General features: G+C 48.4%; 2 protein-coding genes across 2 annotated transcripts in view; one reads left to right on the forward strand and one right to left on the reverse strand.

Annotated features, from left to right (window-relative positions):
• The window catches only part of LOC135825383 (tripeptidyl-peptidase 2-like), a 138,919-nt gene that overhangs the window by 46,060 nt on the left and 72,031 nt on the right, over positions 1–20,828 (forward strand). The window lies entirely within an intron of this gene.
• Positions 425–18,952, reverse strand: LOC135825372 (uncharacterized). Its single transcript, XM_065338112.1, has 11 exons — positions 18,336–18,952; positions 16,157–17,111; positions 14,101–14,648; positions 10,422–13,088; positions 9,527–9,818; positions 5,461–5,558; positions 4,592–4,831; positions 3,991–4,107; positions 3,238–3,368; positions 1,962–2,055; positions 425–1,103 (listed from the first exon to the last, which is right to left on the reverse strand). Exons 1-11 carry the CDS (start codon positions 18,711–18,713, stop codon positions 1,038–1,040), a joined length of 5,586 nt encoding a protein of 1,861 aa, XP_065194184.1. The 5' UTR covers positions 18,714–18,952; the 3' UTR covers positions 425–1,037.

A 20,828-nucleotide genomic window follows, 5' to 3' on the forward strand; every position in this document is an offset into this window, starting at 1 on the left:
TGGTGAGATGTCTAGTCTACTGGCCTGCCTGCCTGCGTCCCATGGTACGGCGGACTGGAGCTAGATACACTGATTGGTTAGCAAAGAACTGGGTCTCTGCTTCAGTCTAGGGACGACGCATTGAGCTCATTTCCGACATTCAGAGTCTTCTAATGGCTTTTCTTGATACGGTAGGTCTCTCTCTCTCTCTCCTCTCTAGTCTCAGAGTCCTTTACTCTAGCCTGGGAGACTCTTGATTAGAGTCATCGAGTCTCTTCACTCCATTCTTGCAGTCTCTTCCTCGACCCCACTTGTGTCTAATAAAATAATACTGTCTTGTAGGGGAACAACAGGTGAGGAAGAGGTTGGTGCGAGTCCACAATCTGCGGACAGAACTGTTTCGTCCGTTGTGGACTCATCACATAACAGTACAAGTACTTGGAAGTGTGGTGCGGTGGAAGAAATGGTCAGCAGCAGTTCAATCGTCAGGTATACTGTGACCCTAAATTCGGCACCAGCAGTTGCTTAAGACTGCCTTCACGCTACAGCAGTTGCTTGAGACTGCCTTCACGCTACAGCAGTTGCTTGAGACTGCCTTCACCATGTTCACGCTACATTACATGCATTGTCATTGTAAGGCCACACTAGCATCCGTTGCATTCTGTCAGCTGCCGGCTTGGTTGTCTTTTAGTTTTAGTTAGAGTTGGCCCTGCACATGCATTTAGTCACAATCAGACCTGGAATATGTCAAGAGAATGATTTCAATGTGCGAGAGGAATAGATCAGGGCGTACCAGCATACACTCTGACAGCCCGGCGAAATAGTGATCTGTTGCTAGAATACTGACATGTTGGTGTAACTGTTACTTCGCCTGCACAGTGTTTACACACACACTGAGCCACACACTACTGATGAGTAGAATAGGCTGGGTGTGCTGTTGATCCGCTTGCTCTTGACTATGACTTCTGCTGCGTTCTCCTTCGTGCGGCCCAGCTTGCTCTGCAGTCATACTGGAGTAGCCATGAGCAAGTCCACATCGGCCCAGGCCGCGCACATTGTTACCATGCTGTGGTGCTGCTTTGCTGTGGTATGTCCGTGAACATGTACGCCAAGATGCGTCTTGCCTGACAGATGGACACACAGAGACAGGTGTCATAAAGATGTTATACAGCCAGCCGGGCCGACAGCTGAGTGGACGGGTAGGCAAGCATGCAGGCAACATCACGGGTACATGTATGAAAGCTAGACACACTGCAAGAGATACACGGATCTATATCTACTGCTTACAACAACTTCAACATAACAACTTGTACCGGTTTTTTGTGCTTATTTTAAGATCTGTTTTAGTTAGGCGGTGTTTACATGAGGCGTTTCAACCCGGGTTGAGTTCGACCCGGGTCAGATTTCAACCCGCCATGTGCATAAAATGAATGGCGCGTTTACATGACGCATTGCGCTTGACCCGGGTTGAAATCAACCCGGGTCAAGAAAATCGTACAAACGTACTTCTGTGCGTATCTCGCGCCAGGTTTGAACGGCACTGCAGATGCAAATTTTGCGCGAACGGATTCACGTGACCATACAGGACTGTAGAAGTGGACTTTTGGTGGCATATCAGTATTTGACCCGGGTCAACTGCCTTCATGTAAACGCTCACCTCTTTTGTCTATCGTACAGACTTTCAACCCGGGCTGAACTCGACCCGGGTTGAAATTTCTCATGTAAACACAGCCTTAGAGTAACCCTGTCCAGCCGTGCCTGAGAGGGTAGCCAGCTCCCACTGCACTGCAGATTGTCACTGTTGAACACAGGTTAAACGAACTGTGGCTTTTATATATTGTCTGATATCATTCAACCGCACTGTGGCAGCGGTATGCCTACATGTAATCGTGCCATGGTTAGCTATCACCCCTCTCTCGCACTTTGCGTGTCAATTGGTCAGGGACCACGAGTTGAGTAAAATAAATTAAAAACCATCTCACCTCTGCTGCTGCTCTGGGATATCCAATAGGGCAGTTTGACGTTGCACCCACGCCTGCAGCTGCTACTGCTGTCGGTGTTCTGTCTTTCTGAACTCTACGCATGCATCCATGTTTACAGTGCACACATACACACACATACCACACACACACACACACACACACACACACACACACACACACACACACACACACACACACACACACACACACACACACACACACACACACACACACACACACACACACACACCACGCATACATTTCAGGGTTGATGTGAGGCCTAGCGAGAATCACATTTCTACTAGGGAGCCGTACAAATTCGGGTGTTATGGGGTTTGAACGACTCCCTAGTTTCCACACCTGTGGGTATCGTTCTACTCTCAAAGCTGTGCCGGCCTGCACCTAGCGTAGTGGTGGAAGGTGAGTGCATCAGAGCCATCGAGCTACCCACCCTCCACAGCCATGTTAGGGTAGGAAGCACACTAGTACCTGGAGCCGTGGAAGCACTCCCGGGCAGTGGGTCAGCTCCTGGTTGACCGGCCTAGTGTCAGATCACGGGAATACAGCTCTCGAGAACCGTTTTACCATGTACCAATACCACAACGCAGCACGAACGCCTTGAAAAGGAGCTCATATGCTACGACAGACAGACTGATTGCCCATTAGAGCTTAGGCTGAATGCTTCTTCAGCAGTTCATGAGACAGGAAGGGCCGTTTGGTGATGACCACTTGGCGATACCATAATTGCAGATCATGGAACTACCAGTTTCACACGTCATCATTCACGGCTGTGCAGTGGGCACCTGGAGAGAGAGGTTTCGTGCCACGTTATGTTTTGGTGAACTTGAAATTCACGTCGGAAATGGCGTTTGAATGTGAAGCTTGGCGTTAACATCGAAGTGGAAAAAACGTCCGACTCTCCCCACACAGCCACACAACCACACAACCATACCCAAGTGGTTGTCACGGTGGGGTGTCACTGGTACACAGTATGCCATGCGGCAAAATGAGCCTATCATGGTCTCTAAAGAGTGTCCGTGAGGAAACCGATACTGTTCGGTCGTCTGAACTGCAGGGTCTTGCCACTACATAAACTTTCTTTCTTCTTTGAGAGTAAGAAAAAGGATCAATAAGTTACGAGTTACTGAGTACTAGTATGCCTAACATTATTGGTCCCTTCTCTTTCTTTGAGAGTACATGTACTTGGCTTTGTAAAGAACAATACAAAAGAAGGTACACATGGTAGTATTGCGCATATCGACAGCAATCTTTGTACCTTGCCAGCTTGGCCGCAAAGCCTGAGAATGCTCCAGGTCCTTCCAAGACGACCACCATTGACGGCCCACACGTCAGCTCTTCTTGACTTCTGTTTGCGAAGAGCTTACAGCTCAGACGCAGGTCAATCACCTGCAGTAAATTGCAAAGATGAAGTATAAAGCAAATGAGTCAGGCCCCCGAATATCAAAAAATCCAGAGTTGGCCGCGCCTAGAGCCAATGAATCTTCCAGCATGAAGCCGGATTTAGGACGAGGATGCTAGACCATCCTGCCTCTCTGGTCAGTCCTCATACTAAACTACATCAACACGGCAGAGAACTCATACTAAACTACATCAATACGGCAGAGAACTCATACTAAACTACATCAATACGGCAGAGAACTCATACTAAACTACATCAATACGGCAGAGAACTCATACTAAACTACATCAATACGGCAGAGAACCGTACATGACTGTATGCTCATGTCAGGAATATCCAGGTTACCACCGCCAACGTCCATGTCAACTATTTGTATATGGTGGCCAGCTTGCAGCTGTCTTTGACAGTACGGGTACGGGACACGTACGGGATAGCGCGCCAGATATGGCGCGGCACGTGATGATGGCCCTACCAAACACGCACCGAATTAAAGCCGTGTGGACCCTGGCTAGCACCAAATTCGCTACTAAAGTAACATCTTTCGCATAGCTACGGAAATTAAAACAACATGTCCCCGTGTCGTGCTGTCTGGACACCGGAGCAGCTTACTTGTGTACGAGTGAGACGCAGCATCTTCAGTGCCACCAAGCGCAGGCCACACGACAGGAGACCACCCAGTAAGCTAGTGTACGGCGTAGCCAAGGGCTCACCAAGCAGCAGGTTAGCCTGGAAAACGGAAAGAACATGACAATAGAACTACATGAAGATGACAGTGACTATGTTGGACACTATGACATGGCATTACTTTGCTTTCTATAATGGAGACGACACATGCATGATTCCACTTCTACACACTAAGTCTTGCACTCCTAGCAGTATGCTTACCAGTTATTATAGTGGTCATGCTGGCCAGTTAAATCTTATCGCCGGCTTGAGAACGGTGCAGTAACGCAACATGACGTGTGCACAGCGCCAAACTCCGTAGCTCAGGGCTACAGGATATCACTTGATTTAGGTGCATACAGAATGTGAAGCAGCAGTCTATTTCGCCAACCAGGTACCTAAGCCACATTGAACACTGGGACCACACTATGTACACGCAATGTAACATTATTCAGCAAAACACAGGCCCATAGTCACTTACTGCTAGGAATAACCATTGGACAACACAGACTCGGAATTGCGGCATGGGCCCAGCAGGCTGGCTTACCTTCTCATCAGTCCAAACAAGAGGTGGAGGGATAACAAGTGGTATACGCTGCCATTCTCCCCTATCAGTCTGCAGCTCATCATCATCATCATCACCGTCATGAGCAGCATTATGCTGAGAGCGAGACATTATCTGTTGCTGCTGTTCATGGTCAGTGTCGCATGCAATGAGTCGCTCACCGCACGCAACATCCCGACATCTCTCCACCGACAGTTCTTCGTCGACAGCACTGGCGAAAATCTGCAACCAATACACACCACACCACCATTGTGTGTACACCCACACCCACACTAACACCCACATCAACAAGAACATGCCTAAAAGCACATGTACACACACACACACCAGTGGCCACATCCCTACCCCCCCCCCCCCCCCTCCTCACACACACACACACACACACCAGTGGCCACATCCCTACCCCCCCCCCCCCTCCTCACACACACACACACACACACACACACACACGCGCGCGCGCATACCGTCACATACATACAGAACAGGGACATCGACAACTTTGCTCTGGGCTGTGTAGCTAGTAGTAGCTACAGAAGACTCAGTTCATGTTCTCGCTTGCCCGATTGCATTCAAGTGCATGTAGAGCCATTTGAGAGGCCAGCAAGTCTGGCAAGTAGTAAGCATAGCAGGGTTGGCGATGCAGACCGGCACCCTACGTTACTAAGTCATGACCTTACTCACGGCACTACATATATATGTCAGCTAACCAGTGGCTGCCTACCTGCCTGCTATGCACGTTACGCTTATGCTGAATTACTAGCTTTTAGAAAGTAGTTAGTTTGCTACATGATCAACAGAACTATCCATAATGTACTCAGAGAATAGGATCCAATCGCCAAAGCATGGCATACCTTTTGAATGCGCATATCCAATGTTTGTCTCTCCAACAGCAAGCCACCAGGAAAGAAGTGCTTCACTTGAGCGGTGGCATGAGCAAAGCTCTGGGGCACTGTAACGACATGGAGAGACCATGTTGTGAACACACATACACGCACGCAGACATGTACACACACACACACATGTACACACACGTACACACATGTACACACACGTACACACATGTACACACACATACATTCATACATACATACATACTCAATCTGCGGACAGAACTGTTTCGTCCTTTGTGGACTCGTCAGCGCAGCACAGAGGAAATGAGGCCGAACCTGATAGCAATGGAAATAAAGATTTCCAATCAGGCCCGAACGTACCCATACATACATACATACACACATACATACATACATACATACATACATACATCTTGATCTTGATCTTGATCCTGCTGCCAAGTCTGGCTACGCAGTCCCCGAAGGGACAAGTCAAATGGTACTAGTCACCCTGCCGCATCGGTGGCGTGTCCGGCCGCTAGTCGAGCGGAAGGTCCGGTGACAGGCGGAGCACTCCAGGGGTGGTGCCGCTGTAGTTTGGATGTCAGTCAGTTTGCACTTGTGTCGAGTCCTTCCACTGATGGACGTGAAGGTTCGCTGGCATACAAGGCACGTCAAACCTGCCCCATCTTGAACTGCTGGCGGTTTCCGTTGTTGCTGCCGTCAAGGCTGGCTGAGGGAATGAGGTGGATCATTGCCGCACCGATGGTTCGCCAAGCCCCCACGAGATAGGAGCCAGCGACCGCACGTATTACACTGAACAGACCCAGACTACTCTCTCACCGGCTTTGCTCGCTCCACTGTGCACTTGTGACGCGCCATGTAGCGGGGCTGAGAGAAACTCCGGCCGCAGGTGTCACACAGGACCGGCTTGATCTTGTGCTCAGTCCTGGTGCGGTGCGCGCAAGCAACAGCTTCACGGCATGCTGACCTTCAGGTACTCCGGCAGCTGGTTGCATCACACAAGTCTCTCTCCTTGACATTGGCCATCTTGAGGTCAGCACGGATTGCATCTTTCCACCGCTTCTTGGGCTTGTGTTGAGGTCGCGTCTGGGTCAGTGAACCGAACAGGAGTAGCCGGGGCAAGCGTTCGGGCGACATGCGGATAACATGACCAAGCCAAGTCAGTCTGCGAAACATAATCTTCTCTGTAACTAACTCGGTATCACCCCACCACGTTCGGACTGTGGATGAGGACAAGCGTTCCTCTTGCTGCCTCTTTCCGCTGATGCCAAATATAGTCCGCAAGCATTGGTTGTGGAATACTTCCAAACGACGCACATCCCGCTGCAGGGGTGTCCAGGTTTCAGAGCCATAAAGCAATGCTGAGAGAACAGTGGCTGTGTATACATTACGTTTCGTGGAGACCGGTAAATCTCTGTTGTTAAAGACTGGCTTACGGAGGCGTCTGAAAGCTTTGGAGGCTGCAGCTATGCGATGGGTGACGTCTGCAGATGTTGTGCCATCAGGTATTATGAGGCAACCAAGGTAGGTAAACTCAGTGACATGCTGCACGTCACCTGCTGATGTGCGCAGGGGTGCCACATCCGTTTCGTGTACTCCGGTCCCAACCGCCATGAATTTAGTCTTCATTGCGTTGACCCTGAGCCCGAATGAGGTGGAGAGCAGATTGGGCGCCATTCCAGGTTTTGGCTAGGAGGGCACCATCATCGGCAAACTGGAATTCTATTGCACATGTGGAGCTGGCTGCGCTAAGTCTTGCATTAAAGAGTTGATCACTGCGGTGACTCATAACGTCGATGCCGACTTCCGGATTGGTCAAAGCAACATTCCGCCACTGGTCCACGACTGCACACATGTAAATGTTGAACAACACCGGTGCCATACATACATACATACATACATACATACATACATACATACATACATACATACATACATACATACATACACACGCATACATACACACGCATACATACACACACATACATACACACACACACACACACACACCACACACACCTCAGTCAGACATGCCCATCGCGGAAGCGACGATAGCGAACAGCTATGTTAGACATAGCAGCTTGTGCTGGGATTACACCATTCAACAGCTTGCAAGGCTGATGAATTGACCGCCACTAGTGGCACTACACACACACACACACACACACACACACACACACACACACACACACACACACACACACACACACACACACACACACACACACACGCACACACACATATATACACAAAAATATGTTCCGGACCATCTGGGTCACTATCAGAACAAACATGTACATTTTTGACCAACGTGAAGGGCAAAGCTTGAAAGAGGGATGGGGAGAGGAAGGGAGAGGAGGAGGAGAGGAAGGGAGGAGAGAGGAAGATTCAACACCTCCAGAGGAGGGACTCGGAAAGTATTCAAAGTTTAAAGCTGGATTGTACGCCATTGGATATAACAAGGATAGATAGCCCTTGCTCTCCCTCCAAAAAAGTGTGCAACTCCACCAGGATTTTCTAAAGGGAGTGCCAACGACAAAAGCTCATAATTTAATGATCATAAAGTAGGGGTGAAACGAGTATCTATTTTGACCAATATCACTCATTCATAATATTCGATCGAGTATCCAATTATTTCGAGTATTTTATCGAAATTCAAAAGCGCTAGATTTGTGAGTTCTCGAGCAATTCGGAAGAAATTATCTGTGAACATAGAACAAAAGTCGCCAACGTCTTGTACAGAGTGTAAAGTAACGATTTTCACCAGTACTTTCATTATCTCAAAACAAAATACCGTTACTTGCCGTGGTGATCGCATCGTCCAAGTCATAAAATACTGACTCAAAGGCACGAATAATGCATGCATACCAGTCGATGAGCAGTACAACAGAAGTTTTTGAAAAATAAAAGGCCAGTACTAAAAAAAATAAAAAAAATAAACCCATCGAGTGCAAAATTTCGAATACTCGCTCGTTTGAGATTTTCGAACGAATACTCGAATATTCGAACTAATAGTTTCACCCCTATCATAAAGTTATGGTGCAGTTTCGTGTATCTAGGATTTTCTTGGACGTCCAGAAGGTACTGAGCACGATGCATATGCTGATATCTGTTGTATACAGTACAAAGCCGGGGATACTCCCTGGTAGAAAGTGTGACTTACTGCACGGTTGAGGACCATGATTAGGATGGGAGTTATCGTCCATAGAGACCCCATAAACAGAGTCGCACACACCTGGGAGTCAGCTACTAGTTACATGTATCCTTGATGATAAGGCCCTCTTCAGACTAGGTACAAAACAGCCTATAAGTCACATTTACATAGAAGTTTCCAAGACAACAACAAGAATCTGGCGGGAAGCCTAAAAAGCTGCCCGATCCTTTCAGGCAGGGTGCGAACCCTTGTAGAAGGCAACTTTCCTGCATTTATCGTACTTTCTCACCAAGTAGTTGTACAAACGTACAGACTTTGAACCCGGGTACGACTGCCGGCTGCTTTCACACATCCCAGGTCCATTGCGCAATAGCGTAGGGTCAAAGGTTGCCTGTATATATTGCATGTAAAATGTGTAGTCTGAATGCAGGCTTGGAAAAATGTTGCCTTTTAGGTTTTATGTGATTTTGTACTGGATGTTCTATGTACGTAGTCTGATGAGGGCCTTATGTTCCAACACACTACATACATGTACTGTACACATCCAACACACTACATACATGTACTGTACACATCCAACACACTACATACATGTACTGTACACATCCAACACACTACATACATGTACTGTACACATCCAACACACTACATACATGTACTGTACACATCCAACACACTACATACATGTACTGTACACATCCAACACACTACATACATGTACTGTACACATCCAACACACTACATACATGTACTGTACACATCCAACACACTACATACATGTACTGTACACATCCAACACACTACATACATGTACTGTACACATCCAACACACTACATACGTGTACTGTACACATCCAACACACTACATACATGTACTGTACACATCCATGCTCATATACATGTACATACCTAAGACACCACCAGGCACGGAGTCGAATACAATCACATCATTGGCAGCATCAGATGGCGTCACCACCGACTGCAGCCTCTCCACACAGTTCTCTCTGATAACGCACAGGACTAGGCTAGCACCGGCCGTCAGGTCGGCACCTTGGACTTGGCCTACGATCCCGGCATAGCCTCCATGGTTACCAATGACAGTACTGCTGCTGTTGCCGTGGTTACCACTGTCAGCACTGCTGTCACTGCTTCCAGTACTGTCAGCTGATTGAGTTCTTCCAGCGCTAGGACATTGCGGTTGCTGCGGCAAAAACATAACGTCACACAACAGGATCTTGAATGGCAACTGTCTCGCAAGCATGCATACATGTACATGGATGCCTCCATTCCTGAAACCATAGTGATTTATGGCGACAAACCTATATTCGCTGGAGAAGTGGCAGAACTAAACCCACCCAACAACGAGCAGGCTAACACTACCTGCAGGACCCTGCAATCAAAGTACTTGTACCCGGGACGGAATGCGGCATAATGTGTGGCACACGTGCTGTTGCCAGATTAGCAGCAACAGTGCAGACGGTTAGAAAGTTCAGGTTGACAGGCACATCCCTTCATAATCACATAAACCATCACATTAACCATCACATTAACCATCACATTAACCATCACATTAACCATCACAGTACACACACACTACAGTACTGTAGTTATTAGCTGGTAAATTGACCGTATTGGCCCACATTTACTGAAGCCCATGCGCTTATACAGGACCGTGACGAATGTTGCCGTATTGATAATTTTTGCAGGTCGGTTGGTCTCACGTATAGGAGCATGTGCTTGTAATTGTGTTACCAGTATGGAATGTGGAAATTGCGCATTAAACCCTGTAAAGATGGTACCGTACCTTGGAAGGTCCAGTATCGGTGACATCGTTGAGCACTAGTCTTGCTTCAGCCTGGTTCATCTGCACCATTCTAGCTCCGACAAGTAGAAAGCCGTGAAAGGCAAGGTGCCGCATGAGCCGCACGAACTGCCCGGTGCCAGCAGCAGCTGCCACGCCATTGTTGTTAGCCCGCGCAGAGAGCAGTGGTGTGGCGGTGACCACGCCAGCGACCAGCCTTCTCTCCCCTAGCCAAGGAAAGAGAACGTCATTGGGCGGTACCAGCTCGCGGTGCAGCGCAGTGAACTTTGCCGCGGGTGGCTGCAGATGACGATTGACACGTTGCGATGGATCAGCGTACAGTGCATCACCATTGCTGAACCACATGCATGCCAAATGCATAGCAAGGCGAGGTGACTGCGCGCACAGGATTCCTGGCATCAGTTTGCGGATTTCCGACACCAATTGTGTCAGACGCTCCTGAGCATTGACACCACGAAGGCAAAGAACACAGGTGAACCCCTCCGTGTTGCCATCAACCTCCTTGTCGTAGACAGGGTGAAGGAATTCGGTGGTGACTGGCTCGGCGTCTATGACCAGCCGAATACCAAGTAGTTCCATGGGTGTGTGTTCAATGCTTCCCAATAGACTGTGTGAGCATGCACCATCCAGAGGAGCTCCACCAGCACTGCCATCATCACCATCACTATGCACTGCAGCACTGTCGTCAGCACTGCCATCATCACCATCACTATGCACTGCAGCACTGTCAGCACTGTCGTCAGCATTGCTGCAGAGTATAGACAGTAGTTCATGCAGGACATGCATGGCCTTGTTGAGCACGACCAGTGTTACCAGCTGCTCCTCATCGCGGCTGCTGACATTGAACTGACGAGCGCTTGACCAGGGTCTGGTCATCGACCATGGTCCTCCACGGACCAGTGGTGACAGCGCACTTGTCATCTGATGTCCCACGGCATATTCGGGGGCAGTCAGGGAAGGTTGCCGGCGGTTGATGGCCTCGCAGACTTGACGCACAGGGTGTAGGCCACTCCGTGACATTGCCATGACCAGCAGGCATGGTCGACTGCTCTTCGCAGCACCAGTAGCAGCCGTATCTGCCCCTGCTGGTGCCACTGCTGCTGCTGCCTCTTCTGGCATGCATAACTGGTGTTGCCAGTGCTTGGAGAGATGAGTGCGGTTAATGCGAAGTGGCTGAATACCATAGTGATGACAGGTGCGAATGGCAAAGGCCACTGTGCTAGTACAGGCATCTGAGATTGCTAGCAGGTAGACATGACGAGGCGGCAAAGCAAGGAGACTGCTAGCACGGGCGATGCTTAGCTTCAGCTCACGCGGATCCTTTAGAGCAAGCCGAGGTCCAAACAACTGGCTAGCGTATGCCCAGGCCTCATCGTTCGTTTCCGGTGCCGGCAGCAAGAATGGCTCCAGCTCAAAATTCACAGGTGCTGCTGGTGCAGTGTTATCTGAACATGCATCAGTGCCAGCATCATCATCGTCATCACTGCTAATATCACCGGTGCCATTGATGCCATCATCACTTGCTACAGTGCTCGTTGATGCGGCTAATCTGCCATCGCCTCCCTGCTGCTGCTGGTGGTGGTGGTGGTGCATAGCCAGTGTAGCTGGAGAACTGAGGTGCCCAGTAGTGCAGGACTGCACCGCGTTCAACCAGCGTCTTCTTGCATCTGGTCCATACATTGCGATGGCTGCATTGACACGCTGCCCACCTCCTTCTGATGCTGCATCAGGAAGTGTTGAGCTTGACCTGGTAAGATGGTGGCTGAAGATCAAGCGGACACCCACTAACGAAGCCGATATGCTCTGTATTGCACGGAACACGGACACAGCAGAGGTTGCATCCTGGAGCCAGGCAGTGGAGAGATTAGTTACAGTCATGTTCGGTTCAGTCACACAGCCTTTCTCAGTGTACACATCATAAATGAGTCTCTGCTGTTCACCACACGGGGCCATGAAAGCAGCCACTGCTGTAGCAGCTTCTTTGCAGTAGCCAGGGAAGAAGCTCTCATTATTGAACTGGCCAATGGTTTCGTGATTGCCTCTCTCCAGCTTGATGACATCACTCAAATCAACATCATAGAGATGAGTGTCGGCGAGATCATCACAACCGACGTGTGTCACAAGGTCCACAAGAGTAAAGCTGCTTAGGTACTGCTCAATCTTAGCTTGGTTAACACCATCCTTGGGCATGAACAGCATGGACAGTTGCTGGCGCTGCGGGAAGTTCACCTCTTGCTGCAGAGCCACGACTCTGAATGGTGCTTGTTGCAGGTTGTAAGGGTCTGAACAGCCAGCCCTGCCATCCATATCAGTAGAAGAGGACGTAGCGGTAGTGGTGCTGGCGGCCATCTTGCAGAACCAGACCAGCAGTGCAATGTAACCAACGCTGGACATCTCCACGCCAAATGTGTGAGCAAAATTGGAGTAGTAATGCAGAGGAACACTTCTAGTTTGCCGATCTTTGCCTTTCCCAGCACGCAGCATGGATGATGCTGCGGTTGCTGTGGCCTGGTCAGTATCCCTTACAGCATCTCCGGTGTTTGATAACAATACAGTCGCATGGAATATTGCAGATGCCAATCGATCTCGCGGCTCGTCCATAAAGGCGATGCGTGATACAGTTTGCTTTGGCGACGAGAAGGTATAGTGCTGCAAGCGACACAGCAGAGACAAAAAGAGATGAAGTAGATCAGCACAGACGTACACAGTTGGCAACTCCCACTACCCGCACAAAATTGCTGCCGCAGCTGAGAATTGCTTTTGCATGAGACCTGAACTGTAGCTGAAGCCTTGTTCTGCATTCTATGTCAGTACACATCGAGAACCCATCTCTGGACACTGATTTGCTGTTTCAACTAGGGATGATCCGGGTACCCGTGTACCCGTTTGTTTAGCTGCTGACCCGTTAGCAAACGAGTACCCGTTAGTCGTGTACGACGGTACAGTACGGTAATATTAGCTGATTTGCACAGTTGTTCAATTTGATGTACAGGTTGAATGTGTTGTTGCTTGTTCGATCCTGCTAAATTAGACAATTTGGACTGTTTTGCATGTAGCGCAGTAAGTGCGTATGCTGCGCTTGTCGCGTTGTAGTGCACTTGCTGTGAATTACATGACTTTGCATGCCCTCCTGGCACGAAATGTATAGTAACTGTCACTATCGGCTGCTAAAGGGTACCCGATAACCCGCCCGTTAAGCCAGGTATCCGTTTGTAACCTTAAAGGGTAACCGTTTCACCCCTAGAACTTTCAACCTTGTTTTAAATTTCATCAGCAGAGCTCAGAGTTACTGGCCGAACAGATTACAATGCAGTCCAGTGAACAACAAAGCATGATGTTTTAAACCGACTCAAACATATCAACGTCAGAGTGCTCTAACGGCGAGAAACACAGTGAACTTGGCACGGGGACAGGTAACTTTGACACAAACCAGAAAGAGTGAGGGTGTGTAATTCAGCACAGAAGTAGATCGTAGACAGACAGATTAGTGGAGAGATAGAGAGACTGGCAGACAGTGCGTTTGCACATTAGTCTGTGTGTGCACTAGATGCATACTTATTCTGTGGCTCTACTTCTCTATAAGCTGTACGCGTACATACACTACATGTACAATCTCTACAATCACTACATGTACACTGATCACTACATGTAAGCTACTCACCAAGTTAACCATTGGCTGAATGTTAGGGAACAAGCGCAGGCTTTCCTCTACCGACCGTTTCTTCCTCCAGGCCTCCACTACCTGTTTTATCAGTGACTCGCAATTCTGCCACGGACGATAGCCCGGAGAGGGTAGACTTAAACCTTCATGACGCCCTTGATACTGATAGGAGTGCTGGCGGTTTCTGCCAGCTGGCGGTCCGAACTGCATGACTTCCTTCATTTCACTGCTACGTAGATGCTGGTGGGCTCCACGGACTGAGAGATAGCGATTTCCTTCACGTAGGTGCTCCGGGATTGACAATGAGCTTTCAAAAGTAAGGTCATGCCGCGTGGCTGGTTCACCAAGCAATAGGCGATACTCGAAACCTGGATCAACCGTTGCTGCAGTGGGCTGAGTTGATGAGGCCCCTTTAGCGGTGTCCGATGACTCATCAACATCACGATCTTCATCCTGGCTTTGGGTTGCTGTGTTTGAAGATGCAGCCGCATCACTCCGGCTACTGGTGAGTACGTTTGGTGAGCCGCCAGTTTGCTCCAGTTCCTGCTCTGTACAATAAGCGCAGAAGACAGTGCGTGGCACACAGCATGCATGAAGGGTGCACCGGTTCAACGCCGTATTTATGATTTGATCATCTCCTACACAGGACCCAGGGCATACCAGGGCCGTAGCAACCGGTCTGGCCGGTCAGACCGTATTTCCAAAAAAAGTTGACCCGCCCTGCAATTCGTGCAAAACGGGGTTTTCGTCAGTAATGCCCATCTCTGGTCAAGTACCCCATTTGGCCGAACCACCTGAAATCAGTCCCGGTGCTACGGATACGTGCATACATCAAAGTAACACATTAATGTACAGCAACTACAGTAACAACATGCACATACTTCGAAGTACAGTTACAAGTACTGGCATTGCTACCGTATAGCATACAGTTACAAGTACTGGCATTGCTACCGTATAGCATACAGGTACAAGTACTGGTATTGCTACCGTATAGCATACAGTTACAAGTACTGGCATTGCTACCGTATAGCATACAGTTACAAGTACTGGCATTGCTACCGTATAGCATACAGTTACAAGTACTGGCATTGCTACCGTATAGCATACAGTTACAAGTACTGGTATTGCTACCGTATAGCATACAGTTACAAGTACTGGTATTGCTACCGTATAGCATACAGTTACAAGTACTGGTATTGCTACCGTATAGCATACAGTTACTGGCATTGCTACCGTATAGCATACAGTTACAAGTACTGGTATTGCTACCGTATAGCATACAGTTACAAGTACTGGTATTGCTACCGTATAACATACAGTTACAAGTACTGGTATTGCTACCGTATAGCATACAGTTACAAGTACTGGTATTGCTACCGTATAACATACAGTTACAAGTACTGGTATTGCTACCGTATAGCATACAGTTACAAGTACTGGTATTGCTACCGTATAACATACAGTTACAAGTACTGGTATTGCTACCGTATAACATACAGTTACAAGTACTGGTATTGCTACCGTATAGCATACAGTTACAAGTACTGGTATTGCTACCGTATAGCATACAGTTACAAGTACTGGTATTGCTACCGTATAGCATACAGTTACAAGTACTGGTATTGCTACCGTATAACATACAGTTACAAGTACTGGCATTGCTACCGTATAGCATACAGTTACAAGTACTGGTATTGCTACCGTATAGCATACAGTTACAAGTACTGGTATTGCTACCGTATAGCATACAGTTACTGGCATTGCTACCGTATAGCATACAGTTACAAGTACAGTGGTCCCTCTATAATCCGGCACCATTTGTGCCACAAAAATCTGCTGGATTAGGGAGGGTGCTGGATTAACAAATCTGATTTACTGCTGCAATGTACATGAAGAGGACATTTTGGTTACTGAAAATTGTGCTGGTTTATCGAGGGTGCTGGATTATAAAGTGCCGGATTAGAGAGGGACGACTGTACTGGCATTGCTACCGTATAGCATACAGTTACAAGTACTGGCATTGCTACCGTATAGCGTTAGACTCCGGTCGACTTACGGTGGATATAGTCGGCCCAGGCGGACACTCCGGCGCTTATTCCTTGCGTACTTGTTCCTTGGCTGGTTGTTGCCGGCTGTTGCGACCTACGTTCCGGGAGAGGGAACTCCTCGCGTACTTTACGCACGAGGTGATCACCCCAGAGTTTATTTGTTGTTTCCTCTACATCCTTGCTTAGGCCGGGATCATGGAACGCAGATTTCTCCCGTGTGGCAACCTGATCAGATTGCTGCGGGGACATGCTTTGAGATTGCTGCTGCTGATCAGCTGCAAATTGTTCGTAGTGAACTGCATGGTCATCGTAACCAGCCCCCATGGGATCACTGCCGCCACTGTCGTCACTAGCAGATCTAGATCGATGTGCAGCAGCAGCAGCCATGTTTGCTCGGCTGGTGTTGACGTTGTACCAGGCACTGACGGCACTAGTCACTGGCTGGGTGCGGTGAGCAGCTCCGGGGTCGGGAGGAAGGAGCTCAAGGTCCCGGATGACTTGCTCCAGATCACAATCATCAAGGAACTCGGTGTGCAGCCGCAGCCGATTATCACTGGAGGAGGAAGCGTAATGGCGTCCCTCAGAGTTTCGTTGCCGCTCTTCTTCATCCATTTGTAGCATTTCAGCATAATGATCAGCAAAGGTCTCAGCCGCCACGCCGAATGATGAGCTGTTTGAGTCATTATCCATGCCGGGATAATCACTGCCTGTGCTGGCAGAGTCATCAGCAGATGATAACTGCTCTCTTGATGGTTGCCTGGCTAATAGAGATGTTCCCTCCATGGTCTGCTGCAGCAGTGCAGCGTCATCTTGGCCAGCGTCCCTCGCTGTGTGGATGGGCATTTCTTGTCTTTCATGTTCAACGTCAACACCCAGCTGCTGTTGTCGTTGCTGCTGTTGGATATGTGGGTCCTGGTCTTCAGGACTAGCCTGGCCACCGGCGGTACTGCTGTTGCTACCAGCCTGCCAGAAGCATTCACAACATCACCATCACAGTCACTGAGTTTAACAAACATACAAACACTTTTCTACACTGATTTCAGCCTGGGATACATTGTATATTCTAGCCACATTAATCCACGTCGTGCTCAGCCTGTACTGAAGTATATTAGACATTGTCATTTCTCCCATGCAGCACCGTGACCAGTCACCCCGTGACACTGTGTTGCCATGGCAATCTATCAATGACGGGTTAACACTACTGTTATTACAGTTTAGCCTGCCGAGCCTGGATGCTAGTACAACAATTGGTATCAGAACCGTCATGGTGGTATTGCACGTGTTCAAAAACACCTCTGCCTAACCAGTGGATCTAAGGCTTGTATTTTGTTGACATTCGGAGTAGCATAGCTGCATATCGAACTGTGAAATAAAGCCGAGAGGCACGACCAAAGTTCCAGCAAAAGTTTCCGATCTTGCCCTTCACTCAGAACTGGCAACAAGTAGCAATGCAGTAGTGCGTGTGCAACTGCGAGATTGATTTGCAGTACAGGAGTCGAATGACATCATACATGCAATATACAGTGAAACCTGTCAAGGCGACCACTCGGATAAGTTGACCACCTGTCCTACAAGACCACTGAAACCAGAATCAAGGGATACTATTTAAAGTCAAACGGCCCTGGATAAAGAGACCACCTGGTAACAAAGACCACGTTTTGAAGGTCCCTTGAGCGGTCGTCTTAGCCAGGTTTAACTGTAGTGAATATATGCATGTAGCGCTGATCGATCCACGTGCAACACTCGGCGTCTAAGCCGCAGGGGCGATTTCTGAGTTTTTACACCAGTTGGAAATTAAAGTGTGGCTAACGCTCCGGATAATACCGGGTAGGTGTCCGGACGGACACTACGCTGACTCCTCACATACATGTACTGTCGTGGACATGGAAATCCAGTCGATTGACCGGGGCCGGCGCCCTCAGCGCGTACAGAACGCTGCGTGCAGTGCACAAAGTCATGTTGATCCGCGATGCGACCAGCGCGCTGCATCGCATAATGCATGTTCCGCTTATCTACGGCTGCATGGCCAGCGCCCTGGGGCCGCTAGACGTGCGACCGGATTTCCATGTCCACGACAGGACATTGTAGATGTACGGCAGATGGATGGTAGTCATACTATGCACACTAAGTGCACTAAGTCTTGTAGTTGTACCAATACCCCAATGACTAAAATCATAGTAGCCTTACCGCACGTGTGTGATGAGGCAAGGACAGCAGTACTGAAGACTGACTACCTTCTTCGTCTGCCGTATCAGAGCCACCAGAACTATCCAGATCCAAATCGGGTGCTGTCAAGCCTTCCAGCCAGTCTTGACTGCCCGCCCCAGCAGGCAAAACAGATGACTGGGAACTAGCGCTCGCACCCAGGTGCGATGCTGCCTCTTGCAGCAGATCAGCCATTGGTGCTGTCAGCACAGTGTCCTGGGTCGGGGGATGATTTGCAGTCTCTTGACCGAGGTTCAGGGTTTCATCCACCTCATTTCCTCGTCTTTCAGTAGGCGATGCACCAGCCCCGCTGCTGTCGTTAGCACCGTCGTCATCGCTTATGCTTTCTCTTTCATCCATTCCGTGTTCCGTCTCGTCCTGCTGTTTCCGAGTCCAATTGAATTGGCTAAATGCACATTCTTGGAAAACTGATTTCCAACAGTATCACCACCCAGTATGCATCAATTGCAATATATACTGTCAGAAAAGCAAGCACGCGACACGTGGTACTACTACTATGCCTTGAGTTGAAGTCGAACGCCCCCATCCATCCCCAAAGTCAAAGGACGGTGAAATGAGGCCAAATGGCAACACTTCTTCAGTTCTTCGTGTCCTGAAGCTAGCGCTAGCGCCACTCGCTATCAATCTCAGCTGCCATGGTTACCGACTACATTGTAGTCACTTTTTTGCAACAGATTTTGATCTGAAAGCTAGAAAAAGAAAACTCAATCTGTAAGTGTAATGTCATTGCAAAGACTACACTACAGTCATTAGCCTAAGAGTCGACTAGTCTAGTCCGGCATTAGAATGATTAGGTGAGAACTGAGAAGGCTACATCTTTGCCAGCTGGTGCAACCATGTACCAGCGAAACACTGGTGAATGGTGCAGAACCATCCTAGTTATCTATCAAACAAGGCTTTAAAATAATACAATACCGGTAATATTATTATAACGATGAAGTTGTAAGTTCATATTATAACGTTACGTGCTGATTATGTAGCTGATGTGGTGAGACCAGTGACAAGTGCACAATTACATGCTTGGATCAGAGTTTAGTTTGACGAAAAGTCTGTACAAACTACAAAGCGTCAAAGGTACACACACGGACTGGCAGTATGGGTGGACAGTGTACTTGGAAGTAGCCATGATGATCGATCACTGACATCCACGGCTACACTGCACAGAAGTCAACATTGTCATAGATGTATACGTACATGGTCATATGTACATGTACGACCATAATACTAGCAAGATCAAAGAGTACACAACCCGACAAGCATACATGGTGGTCCACAAGCATACATGGTGGTCCACAAGAATACATGGTGGTCCACAAGAATACATGGTGGTGTACAAGAATACATGGTGGTGTACAAGAATACATGGTGGTGTACAAGAATACATGGTGGTGTACAAGAATACATGGTGGTGTACAAGCATACATGGTGGTCCACAACTTACACAAGCATACATCTGTACATGGTGGTCCACAAGAATACATGGTGGTGTACAAGCATACATGGTGGTGTACAAGCATACATGGTGGTGTACAAGCATACATGGTGGTGTACAAGAATACATGGTGGTGTACAAGCATACATGGTGGTGTACAAGCATACATGGTGGTGTACAAGCATACATGGTGGTGTACAAGCATACATGGTGGTGTACAAGAATACATGGTGGTGTACAAGCATACATGGTGGTGTACAAGCATACATGGTGGTGTACAAGCATACATGGTGGTGTACAAGCATACATGGTGGTGTACAAGCATACATGGTGGTGTACAAGAATACATGGTGGTGTACAAGCATACATGGTGGTGTACAAGCATACATGGTGGTGTACAAGAATACATGGTGGTGTACAAGCATACATGGTGGTGTACAAGCATACATGGTGGTGTACAAGAATACATGGTGGTGTCCAAGCATACATGGTGGTGTACAAGCATACATGGTGGTGTACAAGCATACATGGTGGTGTACAAGCATACATGGTGGTGTACAAGCATACATGGTGGTGTACAAGCATACATGGTGGTGTACAAGAATACATGGTGGTGTACAAGCATACATGGTGGTGTACAAGCATACATGGTGGTGTACAAGAATACATGGTGGTGTACAAGCATACATGGTGGTGTACAAGCATTATACATATAAAAATCGCTCTGTGAGCGGTTTTGAAAAACCTTTACTGGTACTGCCCCGTCGTAAAAGTAAGAAATTAGAACTGGCCCATTGTTCCCCCAAATGCGAACTGATCAACCTAAATCGCGAATGACGGGACCCGAACGCACCAGTAGCACGAGGTCGGGAGGGCACAGGATCACGGCAATTATCATAGGGTAACACCAGTAGTAGTAGTAGAATTTATTATTTTGATAGGGAAGCCTACCGCTAGTACAGTACATGGCCTATGGTCCGGACCAACGTCCCCATCTGCATCCACAGGTAGGAACCTCGTGC

This window comes from Sycon ciliatum, chromosome 1 (genome assembly GCF_964019385.1).
Source record: "Sycon ciliatum chromosome 1, ocSycCili1.1, whole genome shotgun sequence".
NCBI classification, from domain to species: Eukaryota; Metazoa; Porifera; class Calcarea; order Leucosolenida; family Sycettidae; genus Sycon; species Sycon ciliatum.